The following is a 15,657-nucleotide window of genomic DNA, read 5'->3' on the forward strand; positions in this document are numbered from 1 at the left end:
ATTTCTGCACCATCGCACACAGGCGGTGGGGCATCAGGACCCGATGGTGAGGGCTGCCATCGCCCAGGCATCCTGACCTCTGGGCTAGATGGGGTGCAGGGTTACACCCCTCCCCCAGTCCCAGTGTTTCCATGCATGAGAAGATGGGGTGCGTGTTATGGAGGCAAAGGAGCGTTACATGGCATATTCTAATACCCACACCCACTTCAGTCATAGAACACCTGGTCTGTAGCTTGGCACATAGATGAGCAGAACTAAAGCTACATTTCCTAGCTTCTCTCACAGCTGGGGGAAATCATGTCTCAGTTCTGGCAACAAAAATCTAGAAACACTATCTGACAGCTTTCAAGAAACCTCCTTAAATACAGAGAGCACATTCTCTTTGCTCTTTTTTCCACCTTCCTCTACCCTGCTGCCTGGATCACAGGTGTGGTGGCCAGAGCCCTAGCCTCCATTTTCGGCCAGGAGGGTGCAGCCCACATCCTCGGAGTGAGATGGAAGAACTCTAACCATCTCTCAGCTCTGGAGGGCTCGGTTTGGGTATATATGAGAGAGACGGAGAGAGAGAGAGAAACCTCTGTTTTCTTTAAGATACTAATATTTTGGATTTTTGGTCACATGTGACCAATTCTAATACTAATCTTATACCGTGTAGTTATGCTGGATCCACGTCCTCACGCTGCAGGAATGAGCTGGAGTTGAGAAGCTGTGCCTTGGTTTGCCACAGTCTTCCCATTTATTTAACTCTGTTGTCTCGGCAGATATTTAAGGTCCCTGTCCCGAATGCTATTCTCTGTGTCAGATAGAAACATTCTGGGGGCTGAAGATCCTTCCGAGAAGGCAGTTGGTTGAGTCAGCTCTCAGCTCCCTCCTGTCCTAGCATGAAGGCAGATCTCTGGGCAGCCCTGTCCTGGTCCTGGCCCTCCTGTGCTCCCCAATTCTGAGCCCGGGTATGCAGCCCTCTGCTTCGGCAGCCACTTGCTCCTCTCCACTCAGGCTCTTCCCCCTCCCTTTGGAACCCCAGGGACTAAGTCTGAATTCCTCTTTTCAGAGCCTACCCCCATCCCATCCCAGCCCCCAGGTCTGGAGCTTTCTTTCTCTTCAGAGCCTTAAGCTAAGAAATATACCCATCGTGTGTCACAGTCATCTGGAAAATGCCTTCCTGAAGTCCAGGGAACGTGTGGGAGCAGGTGTGACTTCCACACCCTGAGGCTCAGATCTCCCCGCAGCCTTCGTTCACCAGCCGGGTCCTGCCCGCGGGTTGAGCCACGAGTAGCAGCACCTTCCCCAGTCAGGGGGCAGCTGAATCCACAGCCGACATGCCAGTGAAGACCGCGTCTGGAGCCTGTCTGGCCTTTCCTGTGTCCAGCTAAGGGCCTGGAGGGGCCATCGAGGAGCTCCTGTCTGCTCCTCCCTCCTCTTGGCCTCATCCCAGGCTCTCTGGGTTGCTCCCCGCTCCTGGCACAGGCAGCCTCGAGTGAGGCAACACTTGAGACCCTTCCCTGGGGCTCCGCAGCACCTCCTGGACACACAGATGCTAAGGGCACTCGAGCAGTCCCTGCTCTGCCGGGGTGAGTTCTCCAGGTTCACGAGAGGTGTCCACAGATGTCCTCCAGTGAAAGGAGACTGTGGTCCTTATCATCGCCTTCCTCCCTCCTCTTGCACATCCTGGGGGAAGGAGAAGTCTCTCACGCTGGCCTTCCACTCTGGAATGAGGCTGGCCAGCAAGCCAGCCCTGCCTTGGGTCTTCCTCCCCTCACACTCGTCTGGAATATGGATTAGGGGAGCCCTCTGTGTTCAAGATTCTTCTTGATCCCTATGTGTCCAGAGTGACTCATCACCTTCCACTTGGCCTCTTGGACTTTCCTGCCTCCTCTGATCAACTTCCAGGCTTTGGTCCCAGCCCTGGGGTTTGAACGTTCAATGAGACTCCATTGTGGTGGTCAGTGTGAGAGAGGGGAGGTGGGAAACTCCCGTTCCTCCTCCCTTGAGTGTGATACAGTCACCGCTTCACCCTCATCAACCTGAGTCAACTTCTACTACCCACAAGATAGACTCCAAACTTCTCAACACCCCCCTCTGGACTCCATGGCTCGCCTATGCTACCCCACTGGGTCACCTCCTTGGAATCCTGGCATGGACGTCACAGGAGCTCCTGCTGCTCCTGGATACCGCGCACATCCATCCCCTCAGATCATGCCGGCTACCCCCTGGGTGGGAGCCCTTCTCCTCTGTCTATCAAAGCTCTGCTCATCAAATGCTCCTGAGATCCCAAACCCTATCACAGTGTGGGCCCTGCATCCCGTGTGGGTGAGAGCAACCCAGAGGGCTCCTGCCCCGCCCTGAATGCCTTACCCCAGTAACATGCTGGCTCGGGTGCCTGCCCAGGGCAGACAAGGACCCTCTGCTTGCTCCACCAGGCTGGCCTTACATAGAACCTGAGCCAGCGCCAGACCAGTTACCTCTACACACACTGCCTCCTACCGCACAATGCGTGACCTTACAGTGTGGGACCCTGTAGCTGCCCCAGACCCCAGCCACTGACCATCCAGCCCGAAAATCCTGATCTGGCTGCCCTCTCTCAAGCTTTGAGCTCACAGAGAGCAGGGCCTGGTTCTCTGGCTTAGGTGGGCACAGGAAGTATCTGTGTCTGGCAATGGACTTGAGCGTGCATGGACAGGTGAGGCTGAGATCTGTGGGCATAGCTCAGACTTCCAGGCCCTTTGGGGCAGAGAGTTTCATAGGATGAAAGGGGTGGAGGAGAGATGGAGACAAGAAAGGGATTCCTTACCCTCTGCAAAACTCCCCCACCCTGGCTGCTACTGGAGTCCTTGCCAACAGCCATGGTGCCGGCCCTGGACTATGTGTTATTCTGGGGGTCCTTGGGCTCAGGGTGGCTGGTGACTTCAGAGAGGCCTTGGCCAGGCCTGGGTCTGATTCACAATGGAGAAGTGGAGAGGAAGGAAGGAACACATCAGGAAGGAAGTCACAGTGCTGGAAAAGGCTCTGAGGCTGGTGAGTGGAGCTTGTCCATGATGCCTGGCCGCTTGGGGAGGGCCTAGGCCTGGGGACCACGGCAGCCCCAGTGCTATACACGTCGGCCTGTGTCTCAGTGGGCTCTGAGAGCCCAGGCTTGGTCTCTGCCTATGAAACAGCCCCAAGGGCAGTGTGGACTAGGCAGGCTTCCGCTCCCTGGGAAGCCCATGGCAGGCCTGTCCAGCTCAGAGCCTGGGGAGCAGGCCTGAGGCAGCCGCTGGCGGAAGAGTGAGGGTTGGGCACCCTCCTTTTCAGCTGGGTGGCTCGAAGCTGGTGGCATAAAAGGACAGCTCCCTGGGCATCCGTGCCCCAGCCACCTCCAGGCAAGACAGAGGGACCCCTGAGAAGGGGCTGAGCCACCACCGCTGCATGCAGGTCGAGCAGGACCCCGGAGCTCAGCACCACTCGACAGGAACTGGGTCCTGGCTCATTAAACAGAGTGAAATGGGAGCAGGACAGCAGAGCCAGGACGCCAGGTGGCCTTCCAAATGAACTCCCTGTGCACGAGCAGCTGATCGGCCAGGCGCTGACAAGTTTATCGTGTAAGGCAGAGAATGAACTACATCCAAACTCATCCACCACGACTCTGGCCCCAGCGTAATGGAAACATGGGGCGGTGGGCCGGAGGCACACGGCAGGAGCCGTTTGTCTTGTGACATCCTCATCGAGCACAGGCAGGCTCGCTTAATGTGGTAAATCAATCTTCCTCAAGGAGCCCCTGCTTAATAGGTAGAAGTCAGAATTGAGTAATAGGAGGAGCTTGCTCTGCCACCCACGCCTGGGGAGTCGACAACTTTGGAGATGCAGAAATTCCAGAGGCCATGAGCCTTGGAGGACCCTAGAGCTTCTGCTCGAGGCTGAAAGTTCCCAGTCTGTGACTAAGGTGAGCGAAGAGAAAATGAACACAGCAGCTCTGCCTTGGGAGGTCTGCAGACCTCTCAGGTGCCGATCCTCAGCACACCCGCCTGTGCACACGCACACACACACACAGCCCTCTCTGGGACACTTGCCTTCTCTGGTCTAGTCCCTGGGAAAAGGACCCACATCAGACTTCTACTGTCCTGCCTCACACAGTCTGGGGAGGGAGGCGCTGGGCTCCTCTCAGATACTTAAGAACTTCTAAACATTTGTCAGGCGCAGCTGAGCATCTTTACTCCGCAAAGGAATCATAGCCCCTTTTGGGAGGAAACTCTGCCATCCCCTCTCTCCAGTCCTTCTCTACTCTATGGCTCATGGTGATCTTTACACTCCCAGCCCCTAGAGGCTATGAGGATGCCAATAAATGTATATCCAAGCTACATTCTATCTACAGGAAACTCACATCAAATATAATGATAGAAGCTGGCTGAAAGGAAAAGGAAAAAGACGTATCAAGCAAATATTAATGAAAGTAAAGCAGGAGTGGACAAATTAACATCAGATTTGAGTAAACTTCAGAGACAGGTATTGATACAAGAGGTATTGAGATATTGAGGAATATTACATAAAACAAATGGATCAGTCTTGATGTCAAGATGACATCATCTTGTGTATACACATCTAAATGTGTATCAACCAAACATAGCTCTGTTATTTTTTGAAACTAGAATTAAAAAAAAAAAATTAAAAAAAAAAAAGAAACTAGAATTAACAGAACTGAAGGAAGAAATAGACAAATCCATAATTTGGAGACTCGGATACACCTCTCTTGATACTTAACAGAACAACCACAGAATGTCAGCAAGGATATCAAAGAACTTAGCAACACCATCAACCAGCAGAATCTAACTGATGTATACAGAACACTTCATCAGCAGCAGCAGAATGCTTCTCTTCAAGCGCCCCAGTGACATATATGCCACAGTAGACCATATCTTAGGCCATGAAAACCCTCAACAAATTGAAAATAATTGATATCATGCAAAAATGTGTTCCCTGACCACTGGAATCAAGCTTTTCTTTTAAATAACAGAAAAATAAAAGAAAAATTTTCAAACATTTGGAAAGTAAACAACACTCTTCCAGATAATCTATGGATCAAGGAAGAAATTTAAAGAAATTAAAAAGCAAACATTGAAATGAATGAAAACAAAAATATACCATATCAAAATTTATGAGACACAACTAAAGCTTTGTTAAGACGGAAATGTGTAACACAAATGCTGACATTAGAAAAGGGGGAAGACTTAAATGAGTAATATAAGCTCTCACCTTAAAATATTAGTGAAAAAAGGCAAAATAAACCCAAAGCAAGTAGGAAGAAGGGAATAACAAAGAGTAGAAATCAGTGAAATTGAAAATAGGAAAAAAATAAAATAATGGAAAGAAAACTGGTTCCTTTAAAAATTCAATCAAATCCCTGGCAAGACTAACAAAGAAAAATGAAAGAAAAGACACAATACTAGGAATTAAACAGAGACATCACTATGGATCTTGCAGACATCAAAAGGATACTAAGAAAATACTATGAACCACTCTACAGACATGAATTTGACAACTTGGATGAAATGCAGTAATCACTTAAAAAGTATAAACCACCACATGCACAAAATGTGAACAAATAATTTGGAGAGCCCGGTAATTATTAAGGAAATTAAATTTGTAAGTTTAAAGTTTCCCCTCCTCACCCAAATCTCCAGGCCCTAAAGGTTTCACTAGAGAATTCTACCAAACATTTAGGGGAGAATTAACCCCAGTCTATACAATTTCTTCCAGACAATATAAGAACAGCGAACACTTCCCAATTCATTTTAGGAACCCAGTGTTACCATGACACCAAAACCAGACAAAACAGTACACCACCACCACCACCCATAAACACACACACACACCACACACACGAAAAAAAAAACAACCAGCTACAGACAAATAACCCTCATTAATATAGAAACAAAGAGAGCTAACAATGTATCAGCAAACAGAATTAAGCAACATGTAAAAACTATGTACTGTGACCAAGTGGGGCTCCTTCCAGGGATGCAAACCTGATTCCGTATTTGAAAATCAACTGATGTAATCCACAGTATTAACACGCTATTGAAAAATCACATGATTAGATCAATTGATGAAGTACAAGTTACAAAATTCAACATCTTATTATGATAAAATCTCAGAAAACTAGGAATAGAGTGGAACTTCCTCAACTTCATGAAAAGAATCTACCCAAAACAAAAATGCATATAGCTAATATACTTAAGGGTGAAAAGACTGTACGCCTTGCCCCTAAGATAAGGAACAAGAAAGGATACCCATCCTTACCACTGCTGTTCAACTAGTACTGGAAGTTCTGGCCACACCAAAAGGCAAAAGGGAATAAAAAGAAAAATATCAACAAGAAAAAACTGCCTGTTTTCATATGACATGATCTGTGTAGAAAATCATAAGGAATCTACCCCCAGAAAACCCCACCTAGAACTAATAGATGAGTTAGAAGTTCACAGGATATAAAGTAAACATACAAAAACCCAATACCAGCGACAAAGACATGACCGAGAGTGAGAGCGCATCGGCTTCAGATCGTGTGGAATGAACCACCCAGTGACAAAGGCATGACCGAGAGTGAGAACGCAGCGGCTTCAGATCGTGCGAAATGAACCACCCAGCGACAAAGACATGACCGAGAGTGAGAGCGCAGCGTCGTTCAGATCGTGCGGAATGAACCACCCAGTGACAAAGACATGACCGAGAGTGAGAGCGCATCGGCTTCAGATCGTGCGGAATGAACCACCCAGTGACAAAGACATGACCGAGAGTGAGAACGCAGCGTCGTTCAGATCGTGCGGAATGAACCACCCAGTGACAAAGACATGACCGAGAGTGAGAGCGCAGCGTCGTTCAGATCGTGCGGAATGAACCACCCAGTGACAAAGACATGACCGAGAGTGAGAACGCAGCGTCGTTCAGATCGTGCGGAATGAACCACCCAGTGACAAAGACATGACCGAGAGTGAGAACGCAGCGTCGTTCAGATCGTGCGAAATGAACCACGTTCTCCAGCGTAAATGTGACAAAAGCATGCAGGGCTTATACAAAGAAACTACAAGACACCCAGTGCGAAAAATCGAAGATCTAAGTAAATGGAGAGATGTATCATGTTCGTGCATGGGAGAACTCAGTGTGGTGAAGATGCCAGTTCTCCCCAGGTTGGCACACAGGCTCAGCCAGCTCCCATCAAAAGCCCAGCAAGACTTTCTGCAGCTGTAGACAAGATTATTCTAAAATCTGTGTGAAAAGGCAAAGGAATTAGAATAGCTAAAACAATTTTTAAAAAGAATAAAGTTGGAGGAATCAGTGTATCCAATTTAAAGACTTATCACATAGCCAAGAACGTGCAGTACTGGCAGACAGATGAACATATAGATCAATGGCAGAGAATAGAAAACCCCAAAATAGACTAACAAATATGCCCAATTGATTTTGACAAAGGTGCAAAAGTAATTTAATGGAGGAAGGATGGCTTTTTCAGCAAATATTACTGGAACATCTGTACATCCATAGGTACCCCTCCCTGAAAACCTTGGATAAAAATCTGATACCTTACAAAAAATTAGCACAAAATAGATTGTCAGCTTAAAAGGACAATGTTATAAAACTTTTAGGAGAAATTCATCTTTGGGATATTAGGACTAGACATGTAATTCTTAGGCTTGTTGCCAAATGTATGACCCACAAAAGAAAAAAACTGATAAATTGGACTTCATCAAAACTAAAAACATTTCTTCAGTGAAACACCCTGTTAAGAAGATGAAAAGATAAGCTCAGATTGGGAGAAAATATAAAGCCACATATCCAATAAAAGGTTAGTAAAGAATATATAAGCAGCTCTCAGAACTGACAGCAAAAAAAATCCAAAACCTGAAACCTAAGCCCCAAACAATCCAATTAGAAAATGAGCAGAAGACGTGAAATGATATTTCCCAAAAGATGAGATATAGAGGGAAAATTAGCACATGAAAAAATATTCAACATCATTAGTCATCAGTGAAATGTAAATTACAACAACAATAAGATCACTGCACACCTATCAGAGGGCAATAAAAAATAAAAAATAATGACAATGAAGAGAAACTGGATCATTCATGCATTGCTGATGGGTAAGTAAAATGGTTGTTGCTACTGCTAAGTCGCTTCAGTCGTGTCTGACTCTGTGCGACCCCATAGATGGCAGCCCACCAGGCTCCCCCGTCCCTGGGATTCTCCGGGCAAGAACACTGGAGTGGGCTGCCATTTCCTTCTCCAATGCATAAAAGTGAAGAGTGAAAGTGAAGTCACTCATCGTGTCTGACCCTCAGCGACCCCATGGACTGCAGCCCACCAGGCTCCTCCATCCGTGGGATTTTCCAGGCAGGAGTACTGGAGTGGGGTGCCACTGCCTTCTCCAAGTGAAATGGTAAAGTCGCTCTAAAAAACACTTTCACGGTTTCCTGTAAAACGAAGCATGCAAATATCATATGACCTACAATTTCATTCCTGAACATTTTCTTTGAAACGAAAACTTAGGGTCACACAGAAACCTATGCGTGTATTCACAGTAGCTTTATTTGTAGTAGCCACAAAGTAGAGACAACTCAGACGTCCTTCAATGGGTGGGTGGTTACATCACTTATGTTGAAACATCCAAAGTGTGGAATACAGAATGAACTATTCACACATACAACAACCGGGATGGGTCTCTCCAGAGTATTATACTGAGCAAAAAAGCCAATCTCAGAAAGTCACATGCTGCATGATTCCATTTATATGACATTCTTGAAACAACATCCTAGAAATGAAGGATGGATTAGTGGTTGCTAGGGATTAAGGAGGGCTGGAGTTGGAGGGAAAGTAGGTGCAGCTGTAAAGGGACATCAGGGGTCCTTGTGGGGATGGAAATGTTCTCTGTCTTGACTGTATCAACCTCAGTGTCCTGGTTGTGATACTGGAAGATTTGCAAGATGTTACCACTCCCTGCGGGGTGGGGCTGGGGAGGCTGAACGGTACAAGCGTTTATTTCATACAAGTGCATGTGCGTCTATAATTATCTCCAAAGAAGTTTAATTTAATTTTTTTAAAAAAGAAGTCAGTAGCCAAGAACTGCTCTTCCCTCTGGGTTCCAGCTACCCTTCCCACAAAGACAGATTTAAAGAGCTATCATACTTTCAGAATTTCAGAATTAGGGGAGGGGTGGTACATGGAGAAAGGCAGGAAATACAAACAAACAAACCCAAAACCCACAACCTCTCAGCTGCCTTGAAACCAAACAGCACAGTGCTGCCCGTGAAATGGAAAGTGAGGGCCAGAAAGATGGCACAGAGGGAGAAATGAAAGAGCAGAGGAGTCTGGAGTGTGTCCATGCAGGGCATGTGGCGTCTGGGGAGCCTGGGGGAGGCAAAAGAGCTCCCCAGAGTCAGCAAGAGTCAGGGCTCCACACCAGGACGATAGCCATTCAGTCTGAGGTCACTGACTGCAAGAGCAGTGCCCATCCACACAAGTCCATTTTCAGCTCACTGGATTTTTTCAGGGTGGTTTTGGGCTTGGGAGAACATCCCCAGAGTGTTTCCCTGAATCTAATAAGAGGTATCCTTAGTGATCGCCCTCTGTGCAGCAGGCACGGAACACCAGCTTTGCATCCCTTAGATGGGCTGCCACCTCCCCGTCTGGGCCTAAGGAGCCAGACTCCAGAACCTCAGCGAGGGGCCAGTCAAGCCCAGACCTCTTGCCTCGGACCACAGGCCTCTCCCTGTCTGGTTGCTGTCAACCAGGAAAGCCTTCACGCTTCCACTATGAGAGGGAGGGGTTGGCCCAAAGAAAGAAAACAGCATTCAGCTTCAAGAGCCAGGAGATATTTCTCGGGCAATTAAATCAGAGAGGCTGTTATTGCTAATGTGTAATTGGTTTTAAAATCAGCAGGCTTGCCTATCTCTGGATGACAATATTTAAAGAGCAAGACGCCCCATCCCGAGTGGGTCTTGTAAACCATGACCGAAGAGGCCCTCTGCAGACACAGCAACCTTCTGTCAGTTCCCTCCTTGAAAGCTGTGGCTCAGCTCTAATTGGCTGCTGGGAATAAATATTTACGGGACTGTGCAAACGAAGGCATCTGCTTCCAAAGTCTGTTCACAGGAGCTCCACTGCACCCGGGCAGGCGAGCCAGCAGAGGGGCGGATCTCCTAGCTGGCGATCCTTTTCCTGCAAATTGACAAGTGCTGTAGTCTTCCAGACTCAGGGCTGGATGTCTAATTAAATTTCTAGACCAGGATAACGGTGTTGGCTCCTCCCGGGTTCAGGAAGGCCATAGCTTCACTTTGGGTGCGGAGGGAGGTCCTGAGAGGATGCACACAGCCCTCCTGAGGCCCAAATCTCACCCCCGAGTGCCAGGCCCTGAAGATGTCAGGTTAGGGAGACAGATGTTCCCTGGTCACTCCCGGCTCCACCACCCTCCACCTAACCTGTGGGAGACACAGCCTCCTCTGCTCGTGGGGGTGCAAGTCTCACCTCACAGGTCTGTTCTGAAGACTTGCAGCAGCAAGGGCCAGAAAGCAGCCAGGACAGGGCCCAGCAATAAAGGGAACCTCCATGCATGGTGGCTGCTAACGTCTGAATAAGTGGGTTCCAACCTGGACTGTACCTGAGGGTGCTTTAATAATGTGAATTCCTTAGCCTCATTCCAATGCCACTGGAAAATCACCAGGACCCAAGAATCTGGTTTGGTTTTCTGAATTTTTTTTTTTTTTTTTTGAGCTCTCTGGATGACCCTCATATTGTCAACTAGCCCCAGCCACACTGACCTCAACCCACCTTGGTTTAGCCTCAAGTCTCACTTAGCACAGGATGCAGAGGGGTGAGGCCCCCAAATTCCCACAGGACTCCTAAGGGAGACCTTCCCTTTGGTTTTATCCTGTCTGCTCTTGTCCTGACGATTTCATTTATTCTAGTCTCCCCAGCAAGATGGCAAATCCCAGGGGCAGAGACAGTCTTCGCAGGTCTTGTAGCCCTCAGCTCCCCGCTGGAGGTCCCTCAATGTGGACTGCATCCCACTGGCCGTTCCTGGACCTCTGCGAGCTCCACCCTCTCAATGTCCTGGCAAAGGGTCAGGCTGGGCAGCCTGGGAGCTTACAGAGGGGGCCAAGCTGGTTGGGGGATCAGGGGCCATCACTGGAAGGAGAGCGGGTTGATGCAATCAACCGCCCCTGTGGGTGTCAGCTGACCCCGTGGAAATTCAAGGGGGAATTTTGTCTGAGCTCAGGCTTCCTGGTCTAGACAGCCACCAGGACAAGTGGAGCTCAGCTTGGCTGAAACTTTCTACTGCATAATGCCAGCCTGGGCCCAGTGCCCATGGGCACTGGTCTCTGCTGGCGTCTCTGGAAGGGAGGTAGAGACCTTGGGACTTCAGCTGAGATGCCCTGGAAAGCTCAACCCATTTTCCAGTGTTAGCGGCGGTTCTCCAGAGAGCCAGGAAGACCCCAGGCCTCACCACAGTCAGCAGCTTCTCCTGGAACCAGGAGAGAGAGAGGCTTCGCAGAGGTTAGCGCTCTGGGAGCGTCATTTGCAACAACGGCCGCCCTCCCCAGCGCTCCCAGCCCTGATACTCCAGTGTCCCCTGGGTGGACCCGATCCTCCCCTGCTCTCCTCTCCTCCTTCCTGGACTCTCCACAGTGCTTGACTGGCTCTCCCCTTGCCCTGTTAACCTTCTTTGAAAGTGTTCTGTGCACCCTTTGCCGCAACTGAAGGGTGCCCCCTCTGAGGGCCCACTTCCTTGCACCCCCTCCTCGAGGACTGTCATCTTCCCTCACACTCAGCCCAGCAGCAGATGGGCAGGGGGCATCCCCTCCCAGCTCTGAATGACTCACCCTACCCTCCGGCTCTCTCTGTGGAGCTGCAGCCGGTGGGCTTTCCTCCTCCCCCCACGCGTTATCCTCCTTGTTGCTGTGCTCCTCTGGCCTCCTCGCAATGTCCAACCACCAGGACCTGGCTCAAGCTCTTCCTTACCATCACCACTCCCATCATCCTTTCGGTAGCCTGAACACCCTGTGCGTGGCCCGGCTGGCATCCTCCTCTCTCGGCCCTTTGACCTCTCACCTTTGACAGTCAAACTCAGCACCTACTCCTACCACCACATCTGGAGGCATATCACTACCAAGACCCAAGCCACTCTGGAGCATCAGCTCAAGCTCCCCACACCTTGACCACTCTGACTGCCGCTTCACACACTGATTCCCGCTTCACACACTGTCACCTCCCACTGCAGCTCGTCTCACTGACGAGGACCACTCACTCCAGGACCCTTGGGCCCCACTGCCTATTTCCACTCTCCACCACCCGCCTCCATCTTTCACTTCCCTCCTATGATGGGCTAAACTGTGTCCCCCCCCCAAAATCCCTAAGTTGAAGTCTAACCCCTGTCCCAGGGACTATATTTGGAGATGGGGGTCTTTATACAGGTAATTAAAATGAGGTCACTGGGGTGGGACCTTAATCCAACATGACTGGTGTCCTTATAAGAAAAAGAGATGAGAACACAGCCATCCTTGCACATAGAGGGAAGACAAATGTAAAGATACAGGGAGGAGACAGCCATCCTGGTCAAGGAGAAAGGCCTCAGAAGAAACCCCTCTGTTGACACCTTGACCTTGGACTTCCAGGCTCTGGAAGTGGGAGAAGATGAATGGCTGTTGTCTAAGCCCCACAAGGGTGTGTAGTAGGTTGCTGTGGCAGCCTGAGCAGACCAACGCACCTGCTTACTCAGTTCAGATTCCAGCACTGTAGCCATTCCCCTCCACACCCGCCTTCTCTCCCTCAGTTATACTCACTGACCTTGCCTGAACCTCAGCACCTCAATGTTGTATGTGGGGGAGAGGGGGGATTGCAAAATAATGCTAAAGTGTATGGCCCTCAAATATGAGCTCAATACAGTCCATGAATCTCAGCAAGTTTCCTGAGCAGGTTGTCTTTCTCACTTCCCATGAGGCTGTATCACACATTCTCTTCTGCCTCCAGAACCCCCCTCAACATGGCTCTGCTGGCCTCAGGCCAGGTTCAGTTTCCCTGTATCAGTCAAAGGTCTCTGATTCTCTGTGCTCCATCTCCTTTTGCCTTTGCAAGAATCCCAGCCCTCCATTTGTCTCCTCTCTCCTCACTAACAATTTCACTTACTGGATCATTTCCATGCACTTGCCTCTCCTACTAAAAACACTTCCCTTGACCCCCATCCTCTTCCAATCACTCCTGTTTTTCTGCTCCTTCTAGTACCAAAATGTCTGAAAAGAACCATCCACCCTTAACTGATTCTGTTCAGTGACTGTCTCATTACCAGTTTCTTCCTACTCTGGGATGCCTTCCACCCGCATACACCTTCCCCCCTGTCTAGTACTCTGGTCTGACTTTGGTGAAGGTCATGGCTGACTTAGGGTTGCTAAGCCCAGAGTCTCCTCTCTGTCCAATTCTCCCGAGAGTTCTCAGCAGCATCCGACGTAGTTGGCGGCTCTCTCCTTCTCTCTTAGATCTTTGTGACTCATCTCCTGGTTTCGTCTTGACTTCACAGGCTGCTCTTTCTCTATCCTCTTTGCATCTTTTTCTACTGACCTCCAAGGCCCCATCTTCTGTTTCCAGATGATCTCATCAAGGTCCATGACTTTAAATATCACTTCTGTGCTGATGGCTCTCAAATTTATATCTCTGTACCGACCTCTCCCTTGAGCTCCAGACACATAGATCTAACTTGACGTCTCTACTTAGATGGCTCGAGGCGCCGCCTCCCTGGCACATGGGGAGAGGACTTCTCCCTGCAGCATTGAGAACCATCCTCGGCTGGTTCTCATCTCAGTGAACAGTCCCACCACCTACTCAGAGGCTCACATCAAAAACCGAGGGCTCCCTTGTGTCCACAAGTCCACTGTCTACATCTGTGTCCCTATGCTTGCCCTGCAAATAGGCTCATCAGAACCATTTTTCTAGGAGGGTGGGACGAATAAAGAGAGTGGCACTGACGTACATAGGCTCTGATGTGAGACAGACAGCGAGTGGGAGCTGCTGCGCAGCACAGGGAGCTCAGCTCTCGCTCTGTGATGGCCCAGAGGGCTGGGATGGAGAGGGTGGGAGGCAGGCTCAAGAGGGAGCAGACATTACATACATATAGCTGACTCACTTTTGTTGTACAGCAGAAACTAACATAATATTGTAAATTATACTCTAATAAAAGAAATAAATTTCTAATAAACTTATTAAAAAAAAAAAGCTCATCCTCTTTTCCTTATTGTTGCTTCCACTTTGAAACTTCTCTAGACCCCACCTATGTCTTTCCATCTTTCCATCTTCACTCTCAACTCTAGCCCAAGCTGCCTGAATCTTTCACTTTGACACTCAAATCATTTCCTAAGTGGTTTCCCCGTTTTCCTTCCATGGGAAGGGGTGCTCCAGAGAGGAGAGCTCAGTGAAGGATCAGATTCCCGCTGTGCAGATGACACAGCCAGTGCTAACTGGATAAATCAGATTTCCAGAGCGAAGCTGTGGGTGCACTCTCCTCCTTTCTGTCAGCTTCCTTTGGAAACAGCACTTCCATTCAGAAAGCCAGATCAAGTGCCATTAACAAATTAATTCCGATTAGCGCACCCAGGCACTCAGACCCCAAGGCAATCCTGGTCAGTCGTGCGGGGTGATGGCTTGGGCCTGGCCTGCTAATAAAGTGGGAAGCCTCCTGGAAGCAGAGGCAATTCTTCTGATGCCTGTCTCTGTCCCTGGAGGGGAGAAGAGTAGGATTTGATTATACCATGGTCTCCTGAGGGAATTAACTCACTTTCAAATGATAACTTATTAATTCTCCCACATGGCCATTAGGTTGGTAAGAACAGGGTCACCTCTGGCACCTACCTGTGATCCACACAGCCTCCAATTTAAGACCAAGCACTGGAAGGTGCCCAACAACTGAATGAAAGGAAATTAAGTGGTAAGTGGGAAATAAGTCTGGGGCCCAGTATCCTTACTGTCCTTCATTCCTTTATTTAACAAGCATGACTGGGGATTAACTGTGTTTGGGGCAGCAGATTCAGAAGTTAAGCCAGGTAAGGCCCCTGTCCTCCTGGGTTTTACAGACTTGGGTGGCGGTGTGGGAAAGGGACAGATAATCAGCACGAATCAAACAGACAAAAAACTGACTTCAGAGAGTAAGAAATGCAACCAAGATGAAAAACAGGACAAGGGGCAGAGTGTGCTGGGGAGAGGTGGGGGATATTCCAGGAGAGTCTGGGGTGAACCCCTAAGCTGAGCTTGGAACAGTGCAAGGAGCCAGCCAGCCCTGGAAGAAGAGCTTTCTAGGGAGAAGGACATGCCTGCTGCTGGACGGTCAAGCCCCACCACCTTCTCGTTCTCCCGGTACGTCTAGAACAGCCATCTTTGCCGGCCAGACTGCTCTCCTCACGGTACTGGGCAGGTCGGATATGGCCCTGCTGGGCGGTTAACTCTGCCTGCAGTTGGTCTGCCTGCCTGGACACTGTCCCTCCCTCCTGTCCCTCTCATGTCACAGGGTTTTGTTCAATTCCCACCTCTTTCCTCAAAGCCTTTCAAAAGCCTCCCAATTAGAAGGGCTCCCTCCCCTCTCTGAAGTCCTGGAGCATTTATGTGGTAGCTACTGGCTCTACTGCCTTACGTGGGTAGACACTGCATTACTAG

At 49.2% G+C, this 15,657-nt stretch overlaps 1 protein-coding gene across 11 annotated transcripts in view; it reads right to left on the reverse strand.

Moving 5' to 3' along the window:
- Positions 1-15,657, reverse strand: part of CHAT (choline O-acetyltransferase) — a 65,731-nt gene that overhangs the window by 21,627 nt on the left and 28,447 nt on the right. The window contains exon 8 of one of the 11 annotated variants that reach the window (XM_086381653.1): positions 8,535-10,182. The exons of the other annotated variants lie outside the window; for them this stretch is intronic. Coding sequence (XP_086237779.1) covers positions 10,043-10,182 — 140 coding nt within the window. The 3' untranslated portion in view covers positions 8,535-10,042. Of the gene's footprint in view, positions 1-8,534; positions 10,183-15,657 lie in introns of those variants that run through there. 11 annotated transcript variants of the gene reach the window in all.

Source organism: Bos grunniens, chromosome 28 (genome assembly GCF_055505025.1).
Source record: "Bos grunniens cultivar Pamir isolate PY7600 chromosome 28, Bosgru_T2T1.0, whole genome shotgun sequence".
NCBI lineage: Eukaryota > Metazoa > Chordata > Mammalia > Artiodactyla > Bovidae > Bos > Bos grunniens.